The sequence below is a fragment of the Argentina silus genome (genome assembly GCF_951799395.1).
Source record: "Argentina silus genome assembly, chromosome: 10".
Lineage (NCBI taxonomy): Eukaryota > Metazoa > Chordata > Actinopteri > Argentiniformes > Argentinidae > Argentina > Argentina silus.
The window spans coordinates 8,243,677-8,269,513 of NC_139664.1; the positions used below are offsets into that span (position 1 = coordinate 8,243,677).

The 25,837-nt window shown below is 44.7% G+C and overlaps 4 protein-coding genes across 7 annotated transcripts; 2 read left to right on the top strand and 2 right to left on the bottom strand.

The window, feature by feature from the left end:
- Positions 1-2,576: 2,576 nt before the first annotated feature.
- On the top strand, positions 2,577-13,626 carry epn1a (epsin 1a). 3 transcript variants are annotated; one of them, XM_083679290.1, is made up of 14 exons: positions 2,591-2,608; positions 2,970-3,008; positions 4,770-4,926; positions 5,231-5,333; positions 6,216-6,374; positions 6,490-6,618; positions 7,115-7,235; positions 7,521-7,681; positions 8,179-8,250; positions 9,166-9,249; positions 9,938-10,211; positions 10,737-10,901; positions 11,278-11,517; positions 11,665-13,626. In XM_083679290.1, exons 4-14 carry the CDS (start codon positions 5,265-5,267, stop codon positions 12,117-12,119), a joined length of 1,929 nt encoding a protein of 642 aa, XP_083535416.1. In that variant the 5' UTR covers positions 2,591-2,608; positions 2,970-3,008; positions 4,770-4,926; positions 5,231-5,264; the 3' UTR covers positions 12,120-13,626. The 3 variants fall into 3 exon arrangements, with proteins under 3 accessions (XP_083535417.1, XP_083535416.1, XP_083535418.1); XM_083679291.1 differs by lacking the exon at positions 2,970-3,008 and having other exon boundaries at positions 2,577-2,608; XM_083679292.1 differs by lacking the exon at positions 8,179-8,250 and having other exon boundaries at positions 2,598-3,008.
- A 168-nt stretch (positions 13,627-13,794) lies between these two features.
- On the bottom strand, positions 13,795-18,359 carry foxj2 (forkhead box J2). Of its 2 annotated transcripts, none has more exons than XM_083679295.1 (10): positions 18,005-18,359; positions 17,404-17,745; positions 16,899-16,973; positions 16,691-16,783; positions 16,446-16,595; positions 15,955-16,348; positions 15,616-15,774; positions 15,409-15,510; positions 14,957-15,082; positions 13,795-14,354 (listed from the first exon to the last, which is right to left on the bottom strand). In XM_083679295.1, exons 2-10 carry the CDS (start codon positions 17,719-17,721, stop codon positions 14,242-14,244), a joined length of 1,530 nt encoding a protein of 509 aa, XP_083535421.1. In that variant the 5' UTR covers positions 17,722-17,745; positions 18,005-18,359; the 3' UTR covers positions 13,795-14,241. The 2 variants fall into 2 exon arrangements, with proteins under 2 accessions (XP_083535421.1, XP_083535420.1); XM_083679294.1 differs by having other exon boundaries at positions 14,717-15,082; positions 18,005-18,355.
- Positions 18,360-18,622: 263 nt separating this feature from the next.
- On the bottom strand, positions 18,623-20,806 carry isoc2 (isochorismatase domain containing 2). The gene is made up of 7 exons (XM_083679318.1): positions 20,672-20,806; positions 20,397-20,497; positions 19,764-19,888; positions 19,428-19,640; positions 19,186-19,256; positions 18,933-19,050; positions 18,623-18,765 (listed from the first exon to the last, which is right to left on the bottom strand). Coding segments are annotated over exons 2-7 (594 nt in total). The 5' UTR covers positions 20,398-20,497; positions 20,672-20,806; the 3' UTR covers positions 18,623-18,699.
- Positions 20,807-20,839: 33 nt separating this feature from the next.
- On the top strand, positions 20,840-23,347 carry atg12 (ATG12 autophagy related 12 homolog). Its single transcript, XM_083679322.1, has 4 exons — positions 20,840-20,965; positions 21,572-21,708; positions 22,204-22,266; positions 23,057-23,347. The coding sequence occupies exons 1-4, from the start codon at positions 20,860-20,862 to the stop codon at positions 23,114-23,116; spliced, it is 366 nt and encodes a 121-aa protein (XP_083535448.1). The 5' UTR covers positions 20,840-20,859; the 3' UTR covers positions 23,117-23,347.
- Positions 23,348-25,837: the final 2,490 nt, after the last annotated feature.

Sequence of the window (25,837 nt, forward strand, 5' to 3'; positions counted from 1 at the left end):
ATTATTGCCGGAGGCTCTCTCGCTGTGTGTTATGTAACACAAACACAGGCTGTTATCACAACCGGTCATATAAACACTCGAGTTACTCCAGCTGCCTGTTGGCCTTAGGGCTATGGCCATCACCACGTCCATGTTTGTATCGGCGCCGTGGGCCCCTGCTGTGACAACCTGCTCTAGCTCTCTACCACGAACCGACAACTTTCATCACTTTCACTGAATGGACACTCAGGATACTCTGCTTTCTGGTGGTGTAATGGTGTGGGGAATGTTTTCCTGGCACACTTTGGGCCCGTTAATACCAATCAATCATTGCTTGAATGCCACAGCCTATTTGAGTATTGTTGCTGACCATGTGCATCCCTTCATGGCCACAATTTACCCATCTTCTAATGGCTACTTCCAGCATGATAATGCACCATGTCACAAAGCAAAAGTCATCTCAAACTGGTTTCATGAACATGACAATGAGTTCTGTGTTCTTCAGTGGCCTTCTCAGTTACCAAATCTGAATCCAGTAGAACACCTTTGGGATGTGGTAGAACGGGAGATTTACAGCTTGAAAGTGTGCCTGAAAAATCTGCAGGAATTGTGTGATGCAATCATGTCATCATGGACCAGAATCTCAAAGGAATGTTTCCAACATCTTGTGGAATCAATCCCACGAAGAATTGAGGCTGTTTTGAGAGAAAAGGGAGGCCCTACCCAGTATTATTATAGTGTTCCTAATAAAGTTTTTTTTTAAACTATTTTGCAATTGAATACTTTTCTTTGAACATGGTGCATCTTATGTAATGCATTCTCATCTGTCACCTGTCATTCAGATATTCCTAATGGCAGAAAAAGAACAACAGAAAAATACAACTTTCTTATATATGCCATTTAGCTGACGCTTTTATCCAAAGCAACTTACATTGCAGTGAGTGCATACATTTCAGTATATATGGTCCCAGCAGGAATCAAACCCACAACCTAAGCGTTGTCAGCCATACTCTACCAACTGAGCCACAGAGGACCACTTTCTTGCCCCTGCTAATTAAACAAAATCTTGCCACTACAAAACAGTTTTTCACTGTGACCTAGATGCTGACACACTAGTGGATTTTTACCCATCATATGAAAACAACTGCAGTATGATGAACTATGTTATGTACTATATTTTATTCTGGAAGCACTGCAGTAGTTTAAACTTTGTTACCAGTCATTTATACAAATTTGTTTGAGAGCCCTGTGCCTTTCAGCATGGGGCCTACATTGTCATGTGTCTCCTGGCACTGAGTCTGACAGAGCCCAGGGGGAAGATGAAGAGATAAATAGTTACAAGATAAAGGGGAGGCTTGTAACACATGTGTACCACCTGTTATCGTGTTGCTCTGATCCGTGGGGCTTACCATGAATTATTTATGGTTGGAAGAGTTCTGACGTACACACTCCTTGCACTTTTCAGTCAGTTGGAGATTGCCTCTGTGTGGATGGTATGTGCCACAGCAGTGCTGCTGATGGCAGTAGTGTCCTGGTGCAGCAGGTAGAATGCATGCCCATGTGTCCCATGGATACATATCCTAGACACAGTCAAATCCTGTTGGACTAGATGTTTGTCTAGGAATGAGATTTTAAAATTTTGGGGCTATTAATAAAAAAGCAATACATTGTCAATTCTATGGGTGAGTTCAAACCAGTGTAATTAAGACATTTGCTTGTGTTGTTTTTTAGGTAACATTGAGGTTTGATGGGAAGTTTGAGGGTTGAGGTGAGAGTTAGGATTGGGGGTAAGAACTGGGGAACATTGTGTGACATCCAGACATCATTGTGCCTGTGGACGTCACAGTGCCTGACGTGGGAGTGCCTGCTGCAGGATGCCTCTCGTTGATAGACAGAGATGGGAGTCAAACTGGGGAAAAATGTGGAGGTGTTTATGATGACTATTCATACTAGCAGAGGACCCATAAAATTGCATAACACACTTACTGCATGTCTACCTGAATATAGAGCATGTGGATGAAAGGAATAGCTCTGACCATAACATGGTGATTTATATGAGGTGTTTTATTTAGCTGACTATTTGCTACTGGTTATGCTGCTAAATTTAGAAGGAGGGCCAACAGTGAGATAAATCAGTCTGTTGATATCACTCTTGCAGTCAATATCAGCAAAACTATAATGATGTGTCTTGATTTACCTTGTAAGCAATAATATTTTTGTCTTTGGATATCTTCTGTGTAGTAAATGCTTTGGCAATTTAATGTAATGCTTTACTATCATAAAATGATTTTTCTTGTTAGGGTTAGGGTTAGGGTTAGGAAAATTATGTGAGAAATGTATAAAATTGGTGAAAGAAAATGAATAAGAAGAAGCAATTGTCAGTTAAATAGTATAGCCTATTATGACTGTTAAAGACCACTACCTTTACAAATTGGCTACACGATATCAAGGCCCAACAACAACGGAAAAAGTTAGTCTGAGTTCAAAATGATTATTATGCAAGCATGTGGCCTCGCCCAAATCATAAATATTCAATGATGAGAGCGTGCAAGGGGGTGCGGTCTTTCCTGTAGTCAGGAACGGAACCGGAAGTTCCGCCATCTCCTTGTACCATTCGAGCTACAACAGGGTCAGTATAGACTTGATTTAGATGTTAATTATACTCTATTGTCAACAATTATTAAACATTATCAGTCATATTTACACAGTGAACATTCCGTATTCATCGTTTTTGCGTTAAAAGAAAGTAGTGTCACTGGATCAGATCATAAATACCACTCGTAATCTGTTGCCACTTGAACAGCAAGCTAGCTAGCATCATCAGGCTCGTCAACGTTATCTATCGCCTACTTCAGATAGTGCTAGCTAGCTAAAACAAATGGCTAGTTTTGATTCAGTATCGTGACAGGAATATCAATATTTAGTTCGTGGGCTTTTACCCTCCCGCTCTCCCCATCCCCTTAACCCCACCCACGGTTTTAAAACGTTAGATTTCATCCCGACGGAGAAGGAGAAGGAGAAGTTAAACGGTAAGTAAATGTCAATGTTCTCCAGCCAGCTGGGAAGTGACTACTTCCAGCAAGCTAACGACCTCTTTCTAGTTTCGACAGCCCTGCTGTTTTGAGGTGGAATTCGTATTACTTTCCCAATGCGTTATTTGACAGTTGTAGCTCAAGTATTTGTCACTGCAGCGTTGTCATTTGTTGCTCAATGGTTAGCTTGGCTGTTGTGAAATATGCTAACTTGTTGGCATGCTAACTGGGTGGGGGTCTCCTGCTCAGGAAGAGGGTGTGTGTAACTGTCTGATAGCGAGACAGAATGAACGTAGAGGCCACCGTGTCTGACATTGTCATGATCGCTACACTGCCCTGTTTTCGTGTCGTTAGATCATTAAAGAAATGGGTTGATGTAGCTAGCTACCTCCATTGCTTTTGATGCTGCTGTTTTATTTCAGTAGTTTGTTTGCTTGCTAGCATATGACGTGTGTGTAGCAAGCTACCATGCCTCAGTTAACTTTGCCTGCCTTTAGCTTGTTGCATGTGGGGTGTTCCTTACCAGCAAATGTTGCTATCTGACATTGTAGGTTGCTAGCAGTGAATGCACAATTTGTGTTGTTGTCTCAAAGCGAACTAGCTACCGAACTTCTTCTACATGTTTGTTCTTCTACATGTTTGTTCTTCAAGTATTATATCTTTCAATTCCATCTTAATCCAGTTAATGTATTTTAGGAGTTGCCTTGAATTTCCAATTCAATAACACTGTTATTCATTTTCATTCGAATTTTTCAATTTCTTGCTTTGGAATCTGAATTGAAATGGAGAGATTTGGGTTAGGAGGTTGTTAGAGGTACAACTAGGACGGGGTGTAAAGCTAGCCCCTTATCTACACTTACATTCAAAGTCATGGTAGATGGTTTGTCTGAACTTTGGAACTGTACACCAGGAACCTCTAAACTGACTTTTGGAATGGTTATCGCCTTATTATCTTATGCAACCTCTATTGTATTAGTCTGACTGTCACCTCTCTGGCTATATTACCTTGTTCACTGTTATTGTTTCAAGTTTATTAAAGAGGACAGTGTGGGCACAGAATGCAGTTAAATCATAGGTTTTGTATCGTGGTGGCAGTCTGTTTCTGTCCTTGGTGTATTTGGCATGACAGTGACAAAGGAGTTGGCTAAAGCAAGAACTGTTTGGCAACCAGGCAACCAGGCTGGTCAAATCATACATTGATATCAACCCTCATTGTACTAACTCACTTATCATGCCACAGCAATGACAGCATTGTTAAACTTCCCACAGAGTACTAATATGTAGTTGAATGACGTCAATTAGCGGCCCTCTCCAAGCATAGGCCTACATGCCCAACTGACAGTATTAAGTGGGTCAGATTGTGAGAGTGAATCAAAAACTATAGTAGGGGGGCTCTTGAGTCTCCCAAAGATGTGTCAACCAAGCTGGTGCTGGTGGAACAATAATTGTAAAAGCTGCCTACCCCAGCCCAAAAGGCTGTTGTCCAGTTCCGAATCAAGATTTTTAGTTAAGTTATCTTGTGTGGTTCTCATGTTGATTATCTGCTTGTCCGTACTGTAGAACATCTCTTAGGCCTTGCTAGAATAGCCTGCCGAATAAAATACATCCATCCTTACTGACCAAACAAGGCTGAAGCATGAGCTCAGAAATGTTACGTAGCTTTCACTAGTCCAGTCATGTCTGATCAGTGATTGCATCAAAGGGGAGGGAGAAATTATACATGTTGTAATCAATGTTGTAATTTCTTTCTCACGGCAGTTTTTATCGCCCCAAATCTGCGGTTTTGGGACCCAATGTCGCCGTTGGGAGAGACGGATAGGCTGAGACAGAGCACTCCGTGAACGAGTGGAGTCGGATAGAGAGAACCTGAAAGAGTGGGAGACTCCCCCTAGCCTGCACCATTCCAGTGTAACAGGTGTGTAGGACGGTACTCTCCCTCTCTGCTTCCTGTTGACACGCCTAATGGAGCCTGTGTCTACTGAGTTTGATCGCTGGTTTAGCTTTTCTGTTTTACACTTTGTTATTCTTCTTCCTCAATCTCTCACTCACACATTCTACTCCCCCTCTCTTATTTTCCTCCCTGTCTCTCTTTCATCTACCACTCCTGTCTCTGTGTCTCTCTTTCTCGCTCTCTAACAGTACCCTTTGCTCTGCCTGGTATTTGTTTTGTATTGTATTAACTGTGTTTTACGACCTCTCTCTCCCTGTGCGTGGGTCAGATTTCAGAGGGAACCCGACAGCCCGACGGTTGCCATGTCGACCTCATCGCTACGGCGACAAGTGAAGAACATCGTCCACAACTACTCGGAGGCCGAGATTAAGGTCGGTTCCTCCCCTTCCCCCCTTTTGCCTCTGACACCTTGGTTGTTTTCTACAGACACTTCCTCTTTATCTCCTCTCCTTGGTGTAAAAGAACCGCACTGATAAAAAGCAAGTTCACCATAGGCGTCCACCATATTGTTTTTGTTTACCTATGATGAGTTTCCAGCTCCTTGAAGATGAAGGATGGGTGATGAGGAGAGGAAGTATCCTCCATCACCACCTCACCCTCTCATCTGACGGTTCCTCTCCACCTCTCTCCCCTTTCTTTATCTCTTTCTTGTTCCCCTTCTAAACCTCTGCTTTACTGTATCTTGACCTATCTTTCTCTCTCTCACACACCAACACAGTCCCCCTAGTCTGTACATGCTTTAGCTGCCCACTGTCTTCTACCTGTCTGGGATGTAATCATGTCATCTATTCATCACTATGAGCCTCTCCAGTCTGAGTGTCCTCAGTGATGGCGTTTATCTCACCACATCTCCCCATAGTTATCAGGGATTCATTTGGTTAAAGTACTTTGCCTATGTACTGAGCTGCTTTGAGTGATTTTTTACATGTGCTTCGTAATGCAGTTTGTTGGCTTGGTTGGTAAGGTTACCAAGAGATGTCATCTATTTGTATGTATTGTCTGTATTACCAGTTGATCAATCAAGCTACTGCAACAAATTACACCTTGTTTTCTTGTTGTGTCTGAGGTCAATCAAATTGATCAAAAGGACATTATCTGTAGTATTATTGCACCAATTGATCAATCACAGTGGGTGATTGAGGTAGTCTAACTCTATTATTCACCTGGCCTCTCTTTTGTTTGTGTCAAATTTTCGTGTTAGCAATTAGCAAAAAAACTATTATTTCACCCCTGGTATGTATATATGTCTGTAGGTAAGGGAGGCAACGTCCAATGACCCATGGGGCCCCAGCAGTTCTCTGATGTCAGAGATCGCAGACCTGACATACAATGTTGTGGCCTTCTCTGAGATCATGAGCATGGTGTGGAAACGCCTCAATGACCACGGCAAGAACTGGAGACACGTCTACAAGGTGTGTGTGCGTGTGTGCGCGCGGCTGTGGGTATGGGTGTGGGTATATACTGTACCAGATTAAAAACACACACTCATCCATACTCTGTCATGTGTGTTGTATTGTTTTGTGCTAGGCTATGACTCTTATGGAGTACCTGATTAAGACGGGGTCAGAGCGCGTGGCCCAACAGTGCAGAGAGAATATATACGCAGTTCAGACTCTAAAGGACTTCCAGTTTATCGACAGAGACGGCAAGGATCAGGTACGAACACACACACACACACACACACACACTATGAGGTCTTTTCTTCGGAATGTGAGGGGAAAAAACACACAGGTAAGTCCCAGCCAGTGGCTCATTCAAGGACGTTTTACAATGCTTTCTCTGACCTCTTGTATAAACATACAGTCGAAAGCCAACAATAGCATTTTATATGGGCTGGTAATGACCGTGTAACAATGAGTAACGAAAGAGCAAACCGTGCCAACTAAAGACCGCCAAACAGGAATAGTAACCACACAGAACTGGCATTGCTGTACAAATACTGATTGACCCTTTCTTTATTTGCGGCGAGATATGGCGCTGTTTTAGTTTACAGTAGTTATTAATCATTTAACAGTATTGTTGGTCATACATTTCATGGTACATTTTGCTATATAGCTGCACTGTGTGTGTGTGTGTGTGTGTGTGTGTGTGTGTGTGTGTGTGTGTGTGTGTGTGTGTGTGTGTGTGTGTGTGTGTGTGTGTGTGGTCCCAGGGGGTGAACGTGCGGGAGAAGGCCAAGCAGTTGGTGACATTGCTGAAAGATGAAGAGAGACTACGGGAGGAGAGGATTCATGCACTCAAGACCAAAGAGAAGATGGCACAGACCACCAGTGGTGAGAAACATCCAGCCTGCACCAGCCATCATTGTAGCTTAAAGGCGCGGGTAGCTTAGCGTAAAGGGAAATGTAGTTCTACATAGGTGAGAATCCAAGAGAGCAGAGTCTAAACCTGCATGTTCATAATTGAATGATTAATTAATCCTTAGTTATTCTCATCTGTTGTGTTGATGGTTCAAGGAAAGTTTCGATCCAGATCTAGAGACACTAAAGGTGATGTGAAAGACTCACGTCTCATGTGTGTGTATGTGTGTGTCCTTGTCACTAAACCCTTTCCCCCAGCCTCCTCGGCCCCGTCGGCCCCCGGTATGGGTGCTGGCAGCCTGTCGCTGGGGTCCCACTCTGGCGGGGCGGACCCTGAGCAGGCCTGGCCCCAGAGCTCCGGGGAGGAGGACCTGCAGCTCCAGCTGGCATTGGCTATGAGCAAAGAAGAGGCGGAGCAGGTAACGCAAAGCAGCCTATCGGAGGCTGGCAGAGGCAGAGCATAGCCGAGCTGGCCAGTTAGGCTACAAGCCCAGAGGTGCAGTTGTCTACTCAGAAAGGACGCTATTCTCTACTCCACCCATTGAGAGAGCCATGTCTGCTCTTTTAGGGTGAACCAACTGACCCAACCAGCTGAATAAGACCCAGGGCTGTGTCTTTCTTCTTGGCTAGAATACAGTTAAATACAGGAGCTCCTTTTGACATTTTCTTTGTAAGTGAGAGTGACATAAATAGAAATAACAGACATAAAGGCACAGTGACGAGGCAGATCAAGCGCAGTATAATGAGTATACCTACAGTAGGCTCAAGTAGGTAGCTTCTGATGGTCATTGTTTATGGTCCTCACCTATGGGAGCAGCTGTGGGAGTCACAGCGAGGTTTACCCAAGTCAATGTGTGTGTCACCATTCACTCCATCACCCACTCACCTTTGCACTCTGACCCCCGACCTCCCCCAGACTACTATGGCCCCTCTGGAGGACGCAGAGCTCCGATATGCACTCACAGTCAGCAAGGAGATACACCAAAAGGTCAGGGGGCGAAAGGCGCGGCTGACCAACCAACCATCTATCTCTCTGTCAATCTTAATCTGTCTGGCGCTCTCAATCCCAATCAAAACAATGCATTTGAATTTGACCTATATATGAGCAGTATTCCAATGTATCTGTTGCATCTTATTTTTTTTTTTTTACTTTTGATTGAATGTTGAACACGTTTTGGAAGGTTTAATTGGATGCTTTTGCGCTATCATGAACATACATCAAGGAATAGAAGAAGTAAAAGAAGGGATTGAAAATAACATTCTTGTGGTCTAATCACTGATAATGAGTGCATGTATGACACCATTTAACACCAAACCATTTCCTGAAAAATTTATTCTCTCTCTTTTAATTCCACGTAATCGGAAAGCATGCCTCAAACCACACCCACAGTGATATTCTTACCTGCATTCATACCGAGGACAATTCTGTTGGAATAATTTCTAAGAGGTAATCTCTGATCTCACTCAATTTATTGATTGGATGTGAAAGGAAGCTCTTCGCCAGAAAGCTTTCACCAATCCGACCATGTCAGATCAGTGATTACCTCGCTGAAGGGAGGAAGAGGAGGAGGAGGGAAGGCTGTTTCCGGACTCTCCTGTGGTGAAGGTTAGGCTTTGGGTTGAGGAGAGCTGTGCAGAGAGCAGCCCCTAGAGGCAGCTCCTCCCTCTGGAGATGAACAGCTGGACCAGACAGTGCTCTGTGAGCCTGCATAGGCTGAAGTTGCCTCTTGACACTGATCTAAGGTCAGCTTTGCCGTTTTTTCGTTTTTTTGTTAATCCCCAATGTTGAAGTTTAGAACTTGGGGGTAGTCAGCTGATCCTAGATCTGTGCCTAATGGGTAGCTTCTGTGAGCTCGCCTGTTGCCGGGTGATGACGTCACAGCTCTATGCGTGTGATTGGCAGGAGGAGCGACTGCGCAGGGGGGACGACCTGAGACTGCAGATGGCCATCGAGGAGAGCAGGAGGGAGAAGACTAAACCAGAGGAGGTGTGTGTAGCGACGTGTGTGTATGCCGCAGTGGGCGACACACACTCTTTAGACAGTACCGCTCGGTTCCTCTCTCGCTCTCCCGGCGTTACCTGCTCTAGCTGTGTCTCTCACCTGTGTGTGCGTGTGTGCGTGTGTGTGTGTGTGTGTGTGTTTAGTGGTAGAAATTAGCCCATAGCTAAGGACATATGCAGCAGAACCTTGTTTCTCAACCTAAATTGTATGAAGGACAAACGGGCTATGGTTTTCCTCCTTGGAGGGCCACTGGAAACTGGAAACTAGCACTTGGTAACTGAATTGATTGTTGTTAGCTAGCTAACTCTGTCTGATTGGACAGCAACATCCCGTGGCCTGGTGCCAGTCGTTGAGAAACTGTTGTGTTCATCCCTCACTCTCTCCTGGCACTAGCTGATCCATGTGGGTCGTTCATTCTCTCTGCTTTTTGCCTTTCTTTGTGTGTGTGGTGAGTGAGTGTGAGAGCCGTGTTTGTGCAGAGAGGGGAGGGGACAGTTGTCAGCTTACTGTGTGTGTGTGTGTGTGTGTGTGTGGGGAGGGAGGGGGGGTTGCTTGAGGTGCGAGCATTTGAGGAGTGAGAGCAAAAAATCAATCGTGTGTGTGCGTGTGCTCACGTGTTCAAGCATGTGATGCCATAGCGGTGTGTTGTAACATGTAACATCCTCCCACCCAGAGTGCACTCATGGAGCTCAGTGCTGTGGACCCCTGGGGGGCTACTGGCGTGGCCCCCTCCTCGGGCTCTGCTGGCCCCTCTCCCCCTCCCACAGTCCCTGTCCCCTCTGCCTCCGCCTGGGGCCCTGCTGACCCCTGGGCGGCCTCCTCACCCGCCTCGCCCCCCAGCGCGGACCCCTGGGGCGGGGGTGCGCCACCCACAATAGCCCCACCTCCAGACCCCTGGGGAGAGACCGCTACCAGAGTCAACTCCGTCGACCCCTGGGGACACTCAGGTGAGACACACTGGGCAGAAGGTACCTGGAGGTAGAGTGACACCTGTCAGCTCAAATCCTAGGGGGAGATATCCTCATTTCCCTAGTACCCCCCCTACTAACCCTAACCCCCCCCCCCCCCCCCCCATGAATGGACATTGCAGCTTTGGCCAAACAAGTACCATTTGTTTTGACATGGCTTCCTTTTTCACGTCTCCTGTCTCTGTCTCTCCTTCATTCCCCCTCACTTCTATTGATCCATTCCAGTGCTTTCAGATTAGGAGGAAGAAAGCAAGCATGTTGAGGTCATTTTCCCCTCCACATCTAAACCAGTGGCTTTTATTCTCCTCTTGTTTCTGGTCAGGACTCCCTGTGGCTGTGTCTCAATGGTGTCTCTCTCTCTCTCTCTCTCCTCACCTTCGGGTGTATCTCAGTCTTAAAGTCACTCTGTTAATTAGACTATTGGGACACAGCCCAGCTCCATGTGTCCTGTGTGTGAAGTACCTGTACAGTGTTGTGATGTGTTAACCCTCCCCTCCCCTGTAGCTGTGACCCCCCCCAGTGCCGACCCCTGGGGGCCCCCGCTGCCCCTCAGCACCTCCTCCTCGGGGGGGCCAGTAGACCCCTGGGCGGGGGACGGGGTTGTCCCTGCCTCTGACCCTATCACCTCTGACCCCTGGAGTGGCTCCGCTAAACACACTAATGGCACAGGTACACGCACACACACATTCACAGCACGCACACACACACACACATATTCACAGCACACACATGCATATTCACAGCACACACACGCACATTCACAGTGCACTCACACATTCACAACATGTACATTCACAACACACACTCACTCACACATTCACACTCACTCACAAAAGTAAATGAACACATACACACTTTCAAGTACAAAAACTCCTAACAATTGTCTTGTCTCACATTCCATCCTCCCTCAGTACCTGTGGTAGAGCTGGTGTCTTTTTACTTGGTATAAGGGTTGTTGTGTACAACAACAAGTGTACAACTTCAAGGTCTGCATCTCCCTCTCTCTCTTTCTCTTTTCTCTCTCCTCTGTCCTCCCTCTGTCTAGGAGACCCAGAGTTGAGAAGCATGCTAACCGGTGGCGACAGCACAGGCTCTCCAGTGCCCTTTGACCTCTCGTCTCTGGGTACATCTCTTCCTATTCGTAAGACGCCGGAGTCGTTCCTTGGGCCCAACGCAGCGCTGGTGGACCTGGACTCATTGTTGTCGTCGAAACCCAAACCCAAACAACCACCTCCTCCCTCAATCTCCTCTTCCTCCACACACAACCCCTTCCTTCAGACCACAGGTGAGATCACAGTCTGTGTAATACACACACACACACACACACACACACACACACTCACACTCTCTCTCTACCTGCACTGAATAGAATTTAATGTGACAAACTCTTTCTTTCACCTCTCTAACTGCGTGTCCCTCTCTCTCTTTCCAGGCTCGTCTCCAGCCCCAGGCATGGCCATCACTCCGGGCAGTACCATCTCCAGCAGGGGGGTTTCCCCAACGCCTCCCCCTTCCTCCAACCCGTTTGGCGCAGCCGCCCCCATGACCTCCATCTCCCCCCAGCCCTCCACGCTGGGGCTCAGTGGCCTCCGTGCTAGCCCCGTGCCGCCCAACCCGATGCTGGGCATGATGCCCCCAGGCATGGGCATGGGCCACATGGGATTAGGGGTAGGCATGGGGGCTCCAGGCATGGGGCTGGGCATGATGCAAGCCAGCCCCATGGGTATGCCATACGGTGGGCTCTCGCCTATGGCACCCCCAGGAGGACCCGTGCCCCCTCAGCTAATTTTTGGGGGCCCCACCGGGGCAGGAGGAGTGATGGGAGCAGGGGGAGCAGTGGGAGGGGCGGGAGCGACGGGAGCAAGCACCAATCCATTTCTTCTTTGAGGAAGTTTCACCACTACTTCCCTGGCCTGTTTCTGCCTCTCCTGTCTGATCTACTGCCCCCCCCCGATCGGTCCTCCTTCAACACAGACAATTTATGTGTCCAAAAAGAAATGTGTGTACATCTCTATATTTAAAGAAAAAAAAAGAAAATCAGAATTTATGTTCCTTTCTTCTCTGAAGAAGTATTTCAATTTTTATTTTGGGCTCAGATGAATTTCTTATTTTTTTTCTTGTTTATTTGGTTTCTTTCATTTCAGAGTGGGATGTAGTGGGAGGGAAATAGATGTTTATTTATTGTTTTAATTCATTTTTTTTTTAAATGTTGTGTTTTGGTTTTTCCAGTCCTTTCTGAAATAAAGATGGGGTGTTTTAGGAGCAGGAGGGTTCATCAGTAGTGTCACTCTGCTATATTCTAATATTACTGCACTGAGAGGGCAAGAGATGGAGGGGAGGGGCATAGCCACTAACAAACTCAACAGAATCAAACTCCTGCCTCTTCCTCACTTTTCCTCTTGATGAAGAGAAACGAGAAACACTGAAATGAATGAGCGCATGAAGGATGGTTTTATAACGAACTCCTGACCGCGATTTGGACTGAAAAAGCTTGCATTAACATTTCAGGCACAATATGGTCAAATCAAATAGCTGTTCTATTTTTAATTTAATGTTAAATGTAATTTATTTTTTATTTTTTTTCGCTCCTGGGAACAAATAAACAAGGAAAATCATATGCAGTTATGCCATTAAATCAAATGCTTATATTCTTTTCTTCCTGATTGTTGTGGAAATCAAAAGAGTTCTGACCTTTATGAATTAGTGGGGGAGAGATAGAATGTGTTTTGAATGTGTGGATGTGCACGCATGTTGAAGAGAATACGAATGTGTGTGTGATTGTGAAAGTGTGTTTGCAAGAGAGTGTGTGTGATTGTGTGTTTGTTTGTCTATGTCTATGTATATATCTGTCTCCATTCTTCCTGCGTCCTAGCTTATTTCAGTGACTCGGAAGGCAAGATACAAAATCTATTATTTTTGTTTTTAAAAATTGTCACTTGTATCGATGCAATGTAATGTTGGGATTTCAAATGAGGTATTATAAGGGTCACCTTTTTCTGCCAATTTTATTTCACTCTATTTTTTGTATTAATCAGAAGCATTAGTTTCTCACTCTTTCATATGGGATACCTGGTATACAGGTCTCTCTCAGCACGACTGGTCTTTCCTTGCATTTCAATCCTCCTACAGGGAGGGGGCGCTACTAAAAAAAAGACAATTATTTCAATGAATGAAAGAAAAAAGAAAACAACAGGGACTTGATGACATGCTCCATGTTGTTCTTTTAATTTAGTTTGATGAATTTATTGTTATTTTATATCGGCAAAAAGAAGATATCTCTTTTATCGGGTAAGGTCAAATTTTGTGTGGTGTTAACTGTGAACATTCACATTTGAAAAGTAAAATGGAAAAAAAAATCTAAAGAAATTTAAGAAATAAAAAAATCCACAAAGGATTTGTGTGCCTGTGTCTGTTTGATGCGCTGATATTTCTGTGGAAATTCAACCTGACCCTTTGCAGATGTCCAACTATTGTTTCTTGTTCTTGTGTTTCTCTTGCATTCTTTTCATATTGGAACAAGAATAGCATACCATCAGTAAATGAGACAATAAATACACAAATATTTTATTTTCTGACTATTTTATTTGATTAACATCAGAAAAGTGTCCCACACATGTTGAAGGATGTATGGATTTCCAGAAGCTTCCGCAAAGACAGTTGATAGGGAGTGAGCAAATAATTTGAAGCCATGGAGAAGAAACAAAAAAAAGACTTTCACCATAGCAAAACAGCATTCAGTCATAATTGATATACGTAACACCAAACATCCTCACTGTCAGAGTGTGTGGTGGTGTGGCAGCTGAATATAGGGGGTAGTGTTCTTGGGTGTGAGCCCCTTTGTAGTTGCATGAAGTTGCCCCAAGATACAGATCTGAGGTGAGTTTTGTGTTTCCTCCATAATAGTTGAGATTAGGATTAGGGGAGGGTAAACTGATCCTAGATCTGTGCTGATCTGTGCCTGATGTTGACTTCTTGTAACAATATCCTGGGGTGAAGTGAACCCACTCTGTCAGACGAGCAGTGAATCCCAGTCAAAGTCGTCCTGGAACTCCTCGCTGTTGCTATGGAGATTTTTCATAGGAGGGCGAGGTCTAGGAGCCATAGGTTGAGGTTGGATCCCAGCTGTGAGAGAGAGAGAAAGGGAGAAAGAGAGGGAAGGAGCGAGAGTTAGACAGATGGAGATCTAGCTGTAATACTAGCTGGATGATGTCAGCAGACCATCCAGCTCCAACAGTAACAGGAAGTAAGCAAGTTACTTTTAGATTGCATCACTTCCTTTCTCACTATCCAATTTCCTCATCTCATTCAAAAGACGAACTACAACGTGCCAAACAGTCTGTTTGACGGCTATGTCTGGTATGTCAAACACAAGAACATTTCTGCTATTATGGTAATATTCCCTTTTCCATTTGAAAAGTTTTCCTCTGGTTTGTACCAATTGAATGCCAGAAACAGCATGTTTATTTCAGTGTTTGAGCTCTAACCTGGGTTGTTATGGGGCTGGGTAGGACCAGGCTGGGTCAGATGGGGCCTCTGTAGGCCTTGTCCCTGGGCTTGGGGATGCAGGGGCCTCCTAGGGGGCTGTCCACCACTGGAGGTGGGAACCAGAGGAGGATAGAGCAGGGGTGAAGGGTGGGTGAGGCTGGCCAGAGTGGGGGGATTGGAGGAAAGGGGTGGGAGAAGCAGTGAAGGAGGGGCGCCGTGGGCCAATGGGGAGTTGTTACCAGAGGACCCGCCAATCAGGCCCTTCTGAGTGAAGAAGCGGTTCAGCGAATCACACAGCGAGGTGAAGAGCGCCGGATCCAGTGCCCAATCACAGAGCTCAGCCTGGCGCATGCTCTCCAGGAGGTCTGGAAGAGAGAGAGATGACAAAAAGAGAGAGAAGGCAGAAGCAATGAAAAGAAAGACATAAAATAAGTACAGAGGGAAAGAGGATAAAGGATAACAAAAGAGACCGTCAGTTAATATCCTGAGAGACATTCCATTTCAAACATTTCCCTTGCAATCATGTTTTCACCCATTCAGTCCTCAGAGATTTGTGAAGAGGAGTTTTTAACATGGTCTGTTCAGCAGGTCTGTTGTGATGTAAATGTGATTCCCTGGAATGTCTTACTACTATAGAGAATGTACACATCAGTACAGGACAGTTGACCACCGTTGAAGTGTCAGTACAGACCTGGGTGGCTGGTGAGGTCTATATTAGCCCAGTCCAGACTGCCGGCGATGCGGAAGCTCTCCTTCAGAGAGTCTGTTGTACTGAACCAGTCAACTGGTACCACTGCAGAGAGAGAGAGAGAGAGAGAGAGAGAGAGAGAGATCAGTGCGGGTCTAGAGCAGGTGTTTAGGTGTTTCAGTGTTTAACAGGGGTATCAGTGAGGCTCACCATTGCTGTTAGGGAGTCGGTCTGCCTCAGTAGGGGGTCCAGGAGGTCCTGTGGGTCCGGGGGGTACAGGGGGTACAGGGTGAGGGGACAGAGGGGGAAGGGTCGGAGTGTGCAGTGGGGCACTGTCATTGGTCAGCCCAAGAAGGGGAGCTATGTCCGCTGGGAGGGAAGAGATCAAGGGAGAGAAAGAGGGAGAAGGTCAGACAAATGCATATGCATTCCCACAGACGCATATAGAGAGATACACATAAAAGACACACACACACACACACACACACACACACACACACACACACACACACACACACACACACACACACACACACACAGGGAACTTACATTGCGAGACCACCCTCTCTCTCACTGTCCTGCAGAGGGACTGGAAGGAGGTGTACAGGTCGGGCATGTTCAGATCAGCAAAGGAGAAACGGAGAGGGGGATCAGCGGAAGAGTGTGGTTGGGCAGAGGGAGGGCCAACAGAAATAGAAGGAACACAGTGAGGGGGAACAGCAAGAGAGTGAAATGTTGGATGGGGAAGAGAGAGAGTGGGGACAGTAGAAATGGACACAGTAGGAGGGGACACAATGGAAGGGGACACAGTGGAGGGGGACACAGTGGAGGGGGACACAGTGGAAGGGGACACAGTGGAAGGGGACACAGAATTAAGAGAGATGGTGGGATGAGTGACAGGAGAGAGAGTGAGGACAGGGTCCTGCATATAGGGCGATCGCTGCTGTGAAAACACAAAGGTGAGAAGAAACAGTGGGGTGTTATTTTCATGTGAAGACACTGTCCTCTAGATATGGTTGATGGGACTTAACTTACTCTACCTTGCATGGTGGGGGAGACAGTGAGTCTTGCTGGGGGGATTGTGGATGAATAGTTCCCAGTGACAGGGATACTGCTAAAGTTTTATGGTCAGTCTGGGCTGGTTGGTGTTGAAAGGTGTTCTCTGCCTGTCTCACTGGTACTTGGGAAACCTGGAAGGAGGACAGAGTGAAGGTAACATGTATGGAGAAAACAAGTGTCTGTGATTCTATGTGTTTATGTTTTAGTGAGTGAATGACAGACATACATTGTTCCCCTCCTCCTCTTCTACTGGATACGGTCGTTTGGTTCCTCTTGGTTGATTGTGCTCTGAGGGGGCGTCCATCGTCCAATAGGAACCCTGGAAACACAGATGGGAGGATTCTCACAACAATTTCTAAGATCCATGAAGGGTTTAAACAGAAGGAAAAAATCATGTGAGCATATTTCTAATAGTTCATTAGTGATGACTTCACCTTCCCAGGGTCGCTCTGTGGCCGAGGAACTTTCCGGAAGCACTTATTGAGGGACAGGTTATGGCGGATGGAGTTCTGTCAGAGACGAAACCAGTGCTGTGATTCAATCACAAATCTATTTGGCTCTTTTCTTATACAATATACCAAACAATAACTACAGGCAACAGGGCATGAACATTTGAACATGTATTGCGGGATGGTAACCAGTCCAAATGTGATGGAAAAAGTGTTTGAATTATAGTGTTATGGGAACCCCTATGAACATTGGATTATATGGGCAGCCCAGTTAGTCTAGCCCACTACTTCCAGGGCATCTGATGAAAAACACAGCTTTCAGAGTTAGGATTAGGGTAACCCATGTACTCTTAAAATAAGGGTATCTGCACACCTTATGATGGGAGAGTAAAACAGAATGATACGATTCCTACCGGCAACTTGACTATTTGGACACAAGAAATAGATTGTGTTTCACAACAGTAATTTAATTTCAAAGGGCCCTGTGTACCTTCCATCCCCGGCCCCCTCTGCTGTAGTACGGGAACATGTCACTGATCCAGGTGTAGATGTCATTCAAGCTCAACTTCCTGCCTGGGGCGGCATCTATTGCCATGGCGATGAGAGTGGCGTAGCTATGAGGGGGCTTCCCTTTGGAGATGGAGGGAGAGGGGGCTGGGATGGAGGGTGGGAGATCTCTCGCCCTCCCTGTCTCTTTCTTTCGTTCCCTCTCTCCACCTCCTCTCTCTCTTCCAGATCGCAGACCACTTATTCCCAGTTGAGGAAGCCAGTCTATACTGGTCAAACTGGAGTTCAGGTCAGAAGACATTCTGTCTCTCTCTCAGTCAGTAGCCTGTGGGTTAGTAGAGGGAACAGTGGATGATGATGGCTGGGCCATTTGCATAGGAAGAGATCAACAAGACTCTCCACCATAATGAAACACTGTAAACAACACTGCACTTGACACTAGCCAGTATTGCTTACATAAGCTGAAACTCTAGCTCTTGAGCTGCAGTGGAAACATAGCCTACCATTCACAAAAAAACATAGCAGGGATGTGTCAATGCAGTTGGACTCATAGTTCCAAGTTTAGACTGGAGAGAATATCTTACCTCTCCCTATTCACTGAAGGCCTGAAGCCTCAGTGTTCATATTTGATGTCCTCATCCGATGTGCACGACTGCGAGTCTCAGCTTAGTGTTTGTTCCTCCTTCTCTCTTCCTTTATCTTTCTTTCATTCTCATTAAGTTGATCCTCACCGGGCGTCTTATCGTGTGTTCTGTTTTCGAAAGTTTGTTTTAGTTTGGAGGGAAAAAAACTTCGCAGACTGCTTCCTTTTTCTCTCTCCTTCCCCTCCCTTTCTGTCTGTCCATGAATAACGTCACCCTCTCCTCCCCCTCTGTGACATCACAGGTCCTCTGCCTCCGCCTCTGAGGGTTGGCCAAACCCTGTTTCTCCCAGCTTGAGGTAAGAGTTTCCCCTTAGCACACACTAAGCTACTCTGTAGGGACTGAATAATAGAAGAACTACAAGCCTACCAGCAGACATAGAGCAAAGTCCATAACAATAACACAACATAAAAAGGCCCTGTTGCTCCTCTGTGCAATTCCATTTCCCTCCGTATACTATCCATTGAAAAGATGATCAACATAAGAGATCCTATTGTAAAAGAAAGGTCAGTTTAAAAATGCCAAAAAAAAAGTCAAAATATAAGGAATAATGGAGGGATGCAGGATTTGATTTATTTTATTCCACAGGCTTTCGGATGTACAGTGTTTGGGGAGCAGCAGCAGAGCACATCCTTTCCCTACAGAGAGCTGAAGAACGAAAGCAGGCCGGTGTCGGGGGACGGGTGGGCTAACAGCTTCTGAATCTGTAGACGGAGACATGACCAAGTGAATATATTCGGTCGATCCTCCATATTTTCATGGTGCCCTTGGCTAAACTTTACATAAATCTTATTACACAAGAGTAGCTGCCAAAAAAAATGTCATGCAGTATGTGGGCAATATGACTTATGAATTAAGCATGGTCTCGTACCTCCTTAAAGTGGGGGTGCTTGGCATCTTGGACTAGCTGTAGCAGAACGGCCTCTGTGGTCGTCAGGAAAGCTCCACTCTGCCTCAACCTCGACAGGGCGAATAATCGGTCTGTCTGACTGAGGACACAAACAGAGGAGGACAAATAATCAATACATCTACCGCAATAGTCACCAGACACATGGGAGACGACAGAACAAAAGGACAAAAGCATAATATTCCATCATTGCAGAGAAAGTAGGATAGAGTGTTACCTTCGGGATGAGACAGCATCAGCCACAATATGGACCTCGATCCCTTTCTCTAACAGGTCAAACGTTGTGCACTGAAGGGGCACATGAAGGGGTGGATGAGTACGTTTCACAGTACAGATCAAGCAAACTGTATATACTGTATATCCTATCTTGATGATTTTGTCTCTCTCTCAATCAACAGGATGCAGTACACAGATGACAGAACAGGATGTGATGTCACACGGGCAGCCATGTCCTCTCACCGCGATGCAGGCCTGGGCCTCTATCCCACACAGGATGGCCATATTGGGGTCCCCTAGGGCCTTCAAGTCCTTCTCCACACTCTCTGTCAGCATAGTGAACTTGGTCTTAGCATGGGCTGTCAGGTCACTGGCCCCCAGCTCTGGTACTGTGGGGCCCAGGCCTTTAGGGTACTGCTCCGTCACAATGGCGGGGATGCTCAGAACACGGCTGGCCTAGGGAAGACAGGCAAGATACAACAGTTTACAACAAGGTTCTTGGATCTGAGCAGTTTTGCTGACACTGTTGTAATTGGTGAGTGTGTGTGTGTGTGTGTGTGTGTGTGTGTGTGTGTGTACCTGTAGCAGTCTGGCAGCATTGCTGACTATGTTGGTGAACTGAAAGATGTTGGGTCTGAACTTCTCCTGCATGTCACACAGCAAGAGCACTGAACCCTTGCTGGACAATCTGCCAATGCCTGCCACTGGAAAAACAAGAGGTTCACTGGTGAGAAAATAGCTGCTTTGCTTGAACAGCATATTTACAAAATGTTAAAAAGAGAGGTAATTTGATTGGATTCAAGAGGCTGCATCAATGATGAGGGAATGGCTTTGGTTTGTTGAATTCAGCAACCCTAGGCCCTCTGGTTTGAATGTTTTATAGTCAAACTTAGGCAGTTGCTAGGCTAGTAACCAATTTACAGTCTTACCCTTTCTCAATATACACGACATAAGAGCACACGTTCAGTGGTTCATGCACTGCAGTGCCATGTTTACATTATTACTGTATGTACAGAGTGCATGCTAATCGCCTCTATCAGTGTAACACATACATGTCCCCGTTTTCACATACATTTGCACACCATCTGTCAATCAATGCACTTATGTGCACAAAGATACTGCTCAGTGCTGACTGCTCCTGTATTCAGTGCATGCCAGGAGCTAGTGATCAACATAAACATGCTAAAGGAAAGGCAAAGGAATAAAACGTACTGTTGTCAGTGGTGGTCCGACGTTTGGAATGGGTGAGAGTTCAACTTTCAGTTGAGTTTACGCGTACTGGACAGTGACGCCCCCTGTCTTATTGGCAAATTCTGGAGGAAACAAATGTTTGCTGTATTGAATTTTGACAGAGCAAGTGATCTAAGCTAAGAAAAGACATTCAGCGTGTGAAAATTGACCGACGGCCTAAATAATACGACAACGAATACTGAATTAATCTGATAGAACCTAGACTAGGCAGAGAGAGAGAAGGTATTTGCATATACCTCATAACTGCATGCCAAGGTGAAAAATCAAGCAACTTTCGGTGTTCCGCAAAACGCCCCCCACAGTCAGTGAACCAATCGAATGAAGAGCCTTGGACAATGACATTTGCCTTAGCCAATGACATGCAGCGTTTTCTGCATAACGTGTGCGCTGTAAAATCGCTAGTGCACACACATGATAACAGCTGATGATGTCTGACAATGCGGAATCCCCTACAGAAACGCAGAAAGATGAGCCTGCAACCCCACAACCACCAACGGAGGAGTCCGAAACGCCCGACGAAAAGAAAAAAAGTAAGATGTGTGCAATTATTTGACTAAAAGTTTAATAAAAAAAAGAGATCACGAGCATTCTGTTTACTATTCTTCGTTGGACTGGTACATTGCTACTTCCGCAAACGTGACCCGGAAAAGGTCGACTGGCAGTTGTTTTAGCCAATAAAATAGAAAACAAATGTGTGACCCACGAATGGGTGATCAGGGATTCATATACATTCTGTATGAGGCGGGCGTTGGAGGCTTGGCTAATATTTTGCTAGCATTACAAGCAAGCAGCTAATATTCTGTCAAAATATGTTGTGTAACTTTGACACATGAGTTACAAGCATTGTATTTCAATGCTGAGACATTATTTTAGTTCCTTAAGTAATTCCGAATCATTTTATCTAACTGAAACATTTGCCACAATCCTATAGACGTTATTCAACTTTCATTATCATAATTATCCTATGCATGTGTTTTAGTGTTCCTTGGGAGATAACGTAGTTAAAAGGCATTACCAATGGCTGAATAGTGTTTCTCAGAGAGGTTCAGATGTAATTCAGTTTCTTGATCTAAATCTGTTTACTTTCTGTGCAAAATCCTTATTACTACCCATTTTCTTTCTATCTCACTCCTTAGTTGATGTGCTGTTGAAGGCAGTGGGAGACGCTCCCATCATGAAGACAAAAAAATGGTCGATGGAGAAAGGGAGGACAGTGCATTCGCTCTCTCAGTTCATCTCTCGCTTCCTCAAGCTTGAGGCCAATGAGCAGCTGGTGAGAATATTTCTATGGCTACTTCTCAATCTTCTCTAATGGATTCCCCTTGTCTCCCGTCATCTGCACTGATGTGAAAACAAATATCCAAGGTGCATCTCAATAGTCTAAAATGGCTTCCTCTCCTTATCTCCTGTCACCACTTGTCATCTCCTTTCACATCGGGTGTAGGAAAGATGTAGGAAAGAAAGGTGTAGGAAAAAAAAAAAAGATACACAGAAGGACAGAGGAAGCCTTTCATAGCACGTTGGACAGCCATAGAGAGAGCCACTGTACATCTGTGACAGTGCCTATGACTTTATAAAGAACAGGGTAGAATTAGGAGCTTTATAGGTTGCTTAGGTTAGACCATCACCTACAGTAGTTGTCTTAAACTGAACTTGGCTTGTCCTGTGGCTTGTTTAGGGATTCCCAACGCACGTTTCTGTTTTTTTTCTTATTTGATTCTGAACATAGATTTCTCTTTGTGTCTCCCCCCTTCTTTCTCTCTTTCAGTTCATTTACGTCAATCAGTCTTTCGCTCCGTCGCCTGATCAAGAAGTAGGAGTGCTGTTTGAAGTGAGTACTTGATAGTTTGGCATAACACTAATAATTAATCACAGTATGAATCTCTGTTAAGAGTTGTGTTTATGTAAAGTTGTTGCCTTAACTGATAATAGGGTTACATTACCTCTTGACACTTGACAGTTTTTCCTTGACTAAGATCTGTATTCTGTACCTCAGTTATTTCTGCTCTGAGTAGGGCCCATGGGTGAGTAGTTTCTGTGTGTGTCATATGGTTGTTCCACCAGCAGAGGGGGCTGTAAGTGAGCAGTTCTGTTAAACCACACTAATCCTGGTTTAAAGTGACTGTACCAAAGCCATTACAGTGTAGTACGCAGTAGGGGGTAGGTTTAAATACTGTCCTGAAGCATACAGTCCACTGAGTCCAGATTGACAGGAAGCAATAAGTTCCATCTGTGGAAGTGACAGCAGGAAGGGTTGATAGCAATTACTTAAGAGGCATGTCTGTCTAAACAACCCCAAGCCCCAATTCCTTTGGGTGTTTGTAGATCTTAAAAAAGGTTGAACACCATGGTGGAATATCCCCTGAGGCCCCTGGAAAGCAAGGTGCTATCTTATACATACCTTTCACCATCTTTTTCATGTGATTCCCTTCAAACCTACAAACACTGGAGGTGCTAGCTAAGGGCTGTTTTTGGACTGGGCATATGTCTATTTTAGTGAAGAGTCTGACCCTTTCTCAACTGACCACCTTGGCCTCCCTCCACTCTTCTGTCAGTCTTGTTTTATGTCCTGTCCTCCATAAAGACTGACTCCTCTCCTTCTCTCACTCTCTGTTTTGCAGTGTTTCGGCAGCGATGGGAAGCTGGTTCTACATTACTGTAAATCTCAAGCCTGGGGTTAAGAGTTTTTTGCAATTTTTCTGCCTCACCCCTCTCCTAACAATTGTCAGATGGACAGAACACACACACACGCACACACACACCGTTTTTACTCCTTCCTTATTAGAACTAATGTTGTTGTCATTTTCATTGCTAAGTTCTTGTTTATGTACATAACCAAATGTAAATAAATTATTGCGACTATGTATAACCCTCTCCCTCTATCCTTGAATAAAAAATGTGTGGACACAGGACTTAGCTTTGCAGTGTGTCGGCACTGATTGAGAAGGGGGAAAAGGAGAAAAATCATCCATCCAGATGAGATGCTTACACTATATTTAACTATGCACAGAGGGGGAATGATTAAAAAAACATGCTGCGCAACACAAACGCTGTGATGACATGAGACTACCAACAGAGGGTACACATTAGAGTTAGGGTTAGTAAACAGGGAGAGCGGAAACTATAGGGAAGAAGGGAGAGAGAGAGAGAGAGAAGTACAGTAACAGATGGACTTAGAGGGATTACATGGATTCGGGATGGGTCTGTGACACAAATTCCCAAGAAAGACAGAAAAAGGAAGAGAGTGGCAGAGAGGGGGATACACACACACACACACACCCCCCCACACACACACACTCATCCCAGAGCGGGAGTGTCAGGAGAGGAGGATAAAGAGAGGAGTCCGGCAGGAGAGGTGAGGGTCACGGCTGCTCATTCTGACGGAGGGATGTTCACACCGGAGAGAGGGGAGGAAAAGACAGAGCGAGAGGAGAGGAGTGAGAAAGAGTGTGTCTAGAGGGGGACAGAGAAGACTGATAGAAAGAGGGAAAATGTGGAGCGTATAGAGTCCAGAGACAATTGGGAAAGCGAAGACTGTAATATTGAGACAAAACTGCCGCTAAATTAGATTGTTGTGATGCTTGTCGGTATGCTGGGGAGGACTGAGGGAAAAGTGCATAGAAAGCTGTGTAGTGTAGAGAGGATAGAGGATGAAAACTGTGGAGATTAGGACAGAAATCGCTCCGAGCATATTGTGAAGAAATGGGTTCCCAAAGGTTGAGGAACGAGTGATTATGAGGAGAGATTAGACTGGGTGTGAGAGCAGGCAGTGGAAAGTCAATCAGACAGGAATTCTAACATGATTATGTATTTCATATTGCATTGTTTGTGAATGTATTCCATTGCTGTATTGACTTGGGTAGATTTTGAACAATTTGTAAAGTAAGATCTGAATGTGTATTGAGGTAAATGGACACATATAGGAATGTGCACCTGAGAGATAATGGTTACCACTCTGAGATGCAGAAAAGAATTGATACATTAATGATGCAATAAGAAGAATTATGCTCTGCCCTCACTAATTGTATTCAAGATGAATTAAAGGGGCAATCTGGGATTGGTACATACATTTTTTGGCTTCTGGATTTTGAAATTCAAGATATATAGCCATTGATTCTTGTAGAATATATAACTATAAATGTGTCATGGACTTAGCTAAACTGTTATACCCCATCAGAACCCAAAATATAAGCTTGTTTTACTGCAAACAATGTAATTGCAAACAAACACTGTATAGCTTCAACACATGGTTAAAACAATGACATTGATTGTATGGGTGGTTAGTCCTTGCATCCATAGCTCCCTCTATGAATTTGAGAGTGGTCCCTTTAATTGTCACAAGGCAGTATTTCCCAATGACTAGTGAGTTATAACAGAGCATTACTGGTTTAAAGATTGATATGTGTAATGGAAGTTATCCCAAAAGTATTTGGAAGTGCTTGGGTGCCAAAGCTGTTTCCGCTTTAGCCAGCTTTCTTTGGCAAGGCGTTGATGTTGATGTGCCTGCTTCATATCTACAGCATGTGCAAAACCAATGCTAAGAATACACAGAAGAACGGTGAAACCTATAGAGTTTGAATTAGGGAAAAGGATGATGAAGTCAATGAATAACTAGGAAGAGGAAGGATTATGTTTGAAATGTCACTGGGGTCTGCCCTACACAGAGTTATCCCAAGAACATCTGCTTATTAAATAGAATGGATAAGATAAATGCAGACATGATGTAACACTTTACATAATGGTTGTCTTTATAAAGGGTTTATAGTTTTCAAGTTGGTGTGCACAGTACATTATAAAGCAATGAATGAATGTTTATTATTGTTTATAATTGTTAATGAATGTGTTTATAAAGCATTAAACGCAGTGCAGCCACATACAGCACACGCTCACCTGTGTTACCTAACCAGTGAATAATAATAGTTTATTATAATTTCTAAAATATACAACTTTTACAAAGTGTTTCCGAAATTATATGAATGGTATCCTCAATCATGCGACAGCCTGATTGTTTTGTGTTCTGTTTTAACATTTGAATTTTAATACATCACCTTGGGGATTTAGTTGTGTTATACTGCACAGTAGTTGCTCAATGTTAGATATTGGACCAAGTCATGTTGGTTGAATGTTTCATGTTCCATATGAAATATTGTATAGGTACTACAGTTGGTGTGTGTCAGGCATTCAAATTGGTAAACTCAATAACTGTGTTATTATTGCAGGGATTGTGTGTTGTGTGGAGGAGACTGGAGGAGAGAAAGAGAGTCAGAGTGGGCTTCACACTCAAACACACCTAACACAAACAGATTGAAGCAGATTCATGTGGATTACCACCAAAGTTAGATTTAGATCAGAGGCTTATCCAATAATTTCATCAAAAAAGTAATCTGTTGATTCCCCCTCCC

Coding starts and splice junctions, on each gene's coding strand:
- epn1a (XM_083679291.1), top strand. CDS start 5,265: ATGTCGACCTCATCGCTACGGCGACAAGTGAAGAACATCGTCCACAAC. Junction 6,375..6,489: donor ACTGGAGACACGTCTACAAG/GTGTGTGTGCGT, acceptor GTTTTGTGCTAG/GCTATGACTCTTATGGAGTA. Junction 10,212..10,736: donor CGACCCCTGGGGACACTCAG/GTGAGACACACT, acceptor CCTCCCCTGTAG/CTGTGACCCCCCCCAGTGCC.
- atg12 (XM_083679322.1), top strand. CDS start 20,860: ATGATGTCTGACAATGCGGAATCCCCTACAGAAACGCAGAAAGATGAG. Junction 21,709..22,203: donor TTGAGGCCAATGAGCAGCTG/GTGAGAATATTT, acceptor TCTCTCTTTCAG/TTCATTTACGTCAATCAGTC. Junction 22,267..23,056: donor AAGTAGGAGTGCTGTTTGAA/GTGAGTACTTGA, acceptor TCTGTTTTGCAG/TGTTTCGGCAGCGATGGGAA.
- isoc2 (XM_083679318.1), bottom strand. Junction 19,257..19,427: donor AGGCCCAGGCCTGCATCGCG/GTGAGAGGACAT, acceptor GTGCCCCTTCAG/TGCACAACGTTTGACCTGTT. Junction 19,051..19,185: donor GATGCTGTCTCATCCCGAAG/GTAACACTCTAT, acceptor TTGTGTCCTCAG/TCAGACAGACCGATTATTCG.
- foxj2 (XM_083679294.1), bottom strand. CDS start 17,721: ATGTCTTCTGACCTGAACTCCAGTTTGACCAGTATAGACTGGCTTCCT. Junction 16,974..17,403: donor GAGGGGGCCGGGGATGGAAG/GTACACAGGGCC, acceptor CGTCTCTGACAG/AACTCCATCCGCCATAACCT. Junction 15,775..15,954: donor AGAGAGGGTGGTCTCGCAAT/GTAAGTTCCCTG, acceptor CTTCCCTCCCAG/CGGACATAGCTCCCCTTCTT.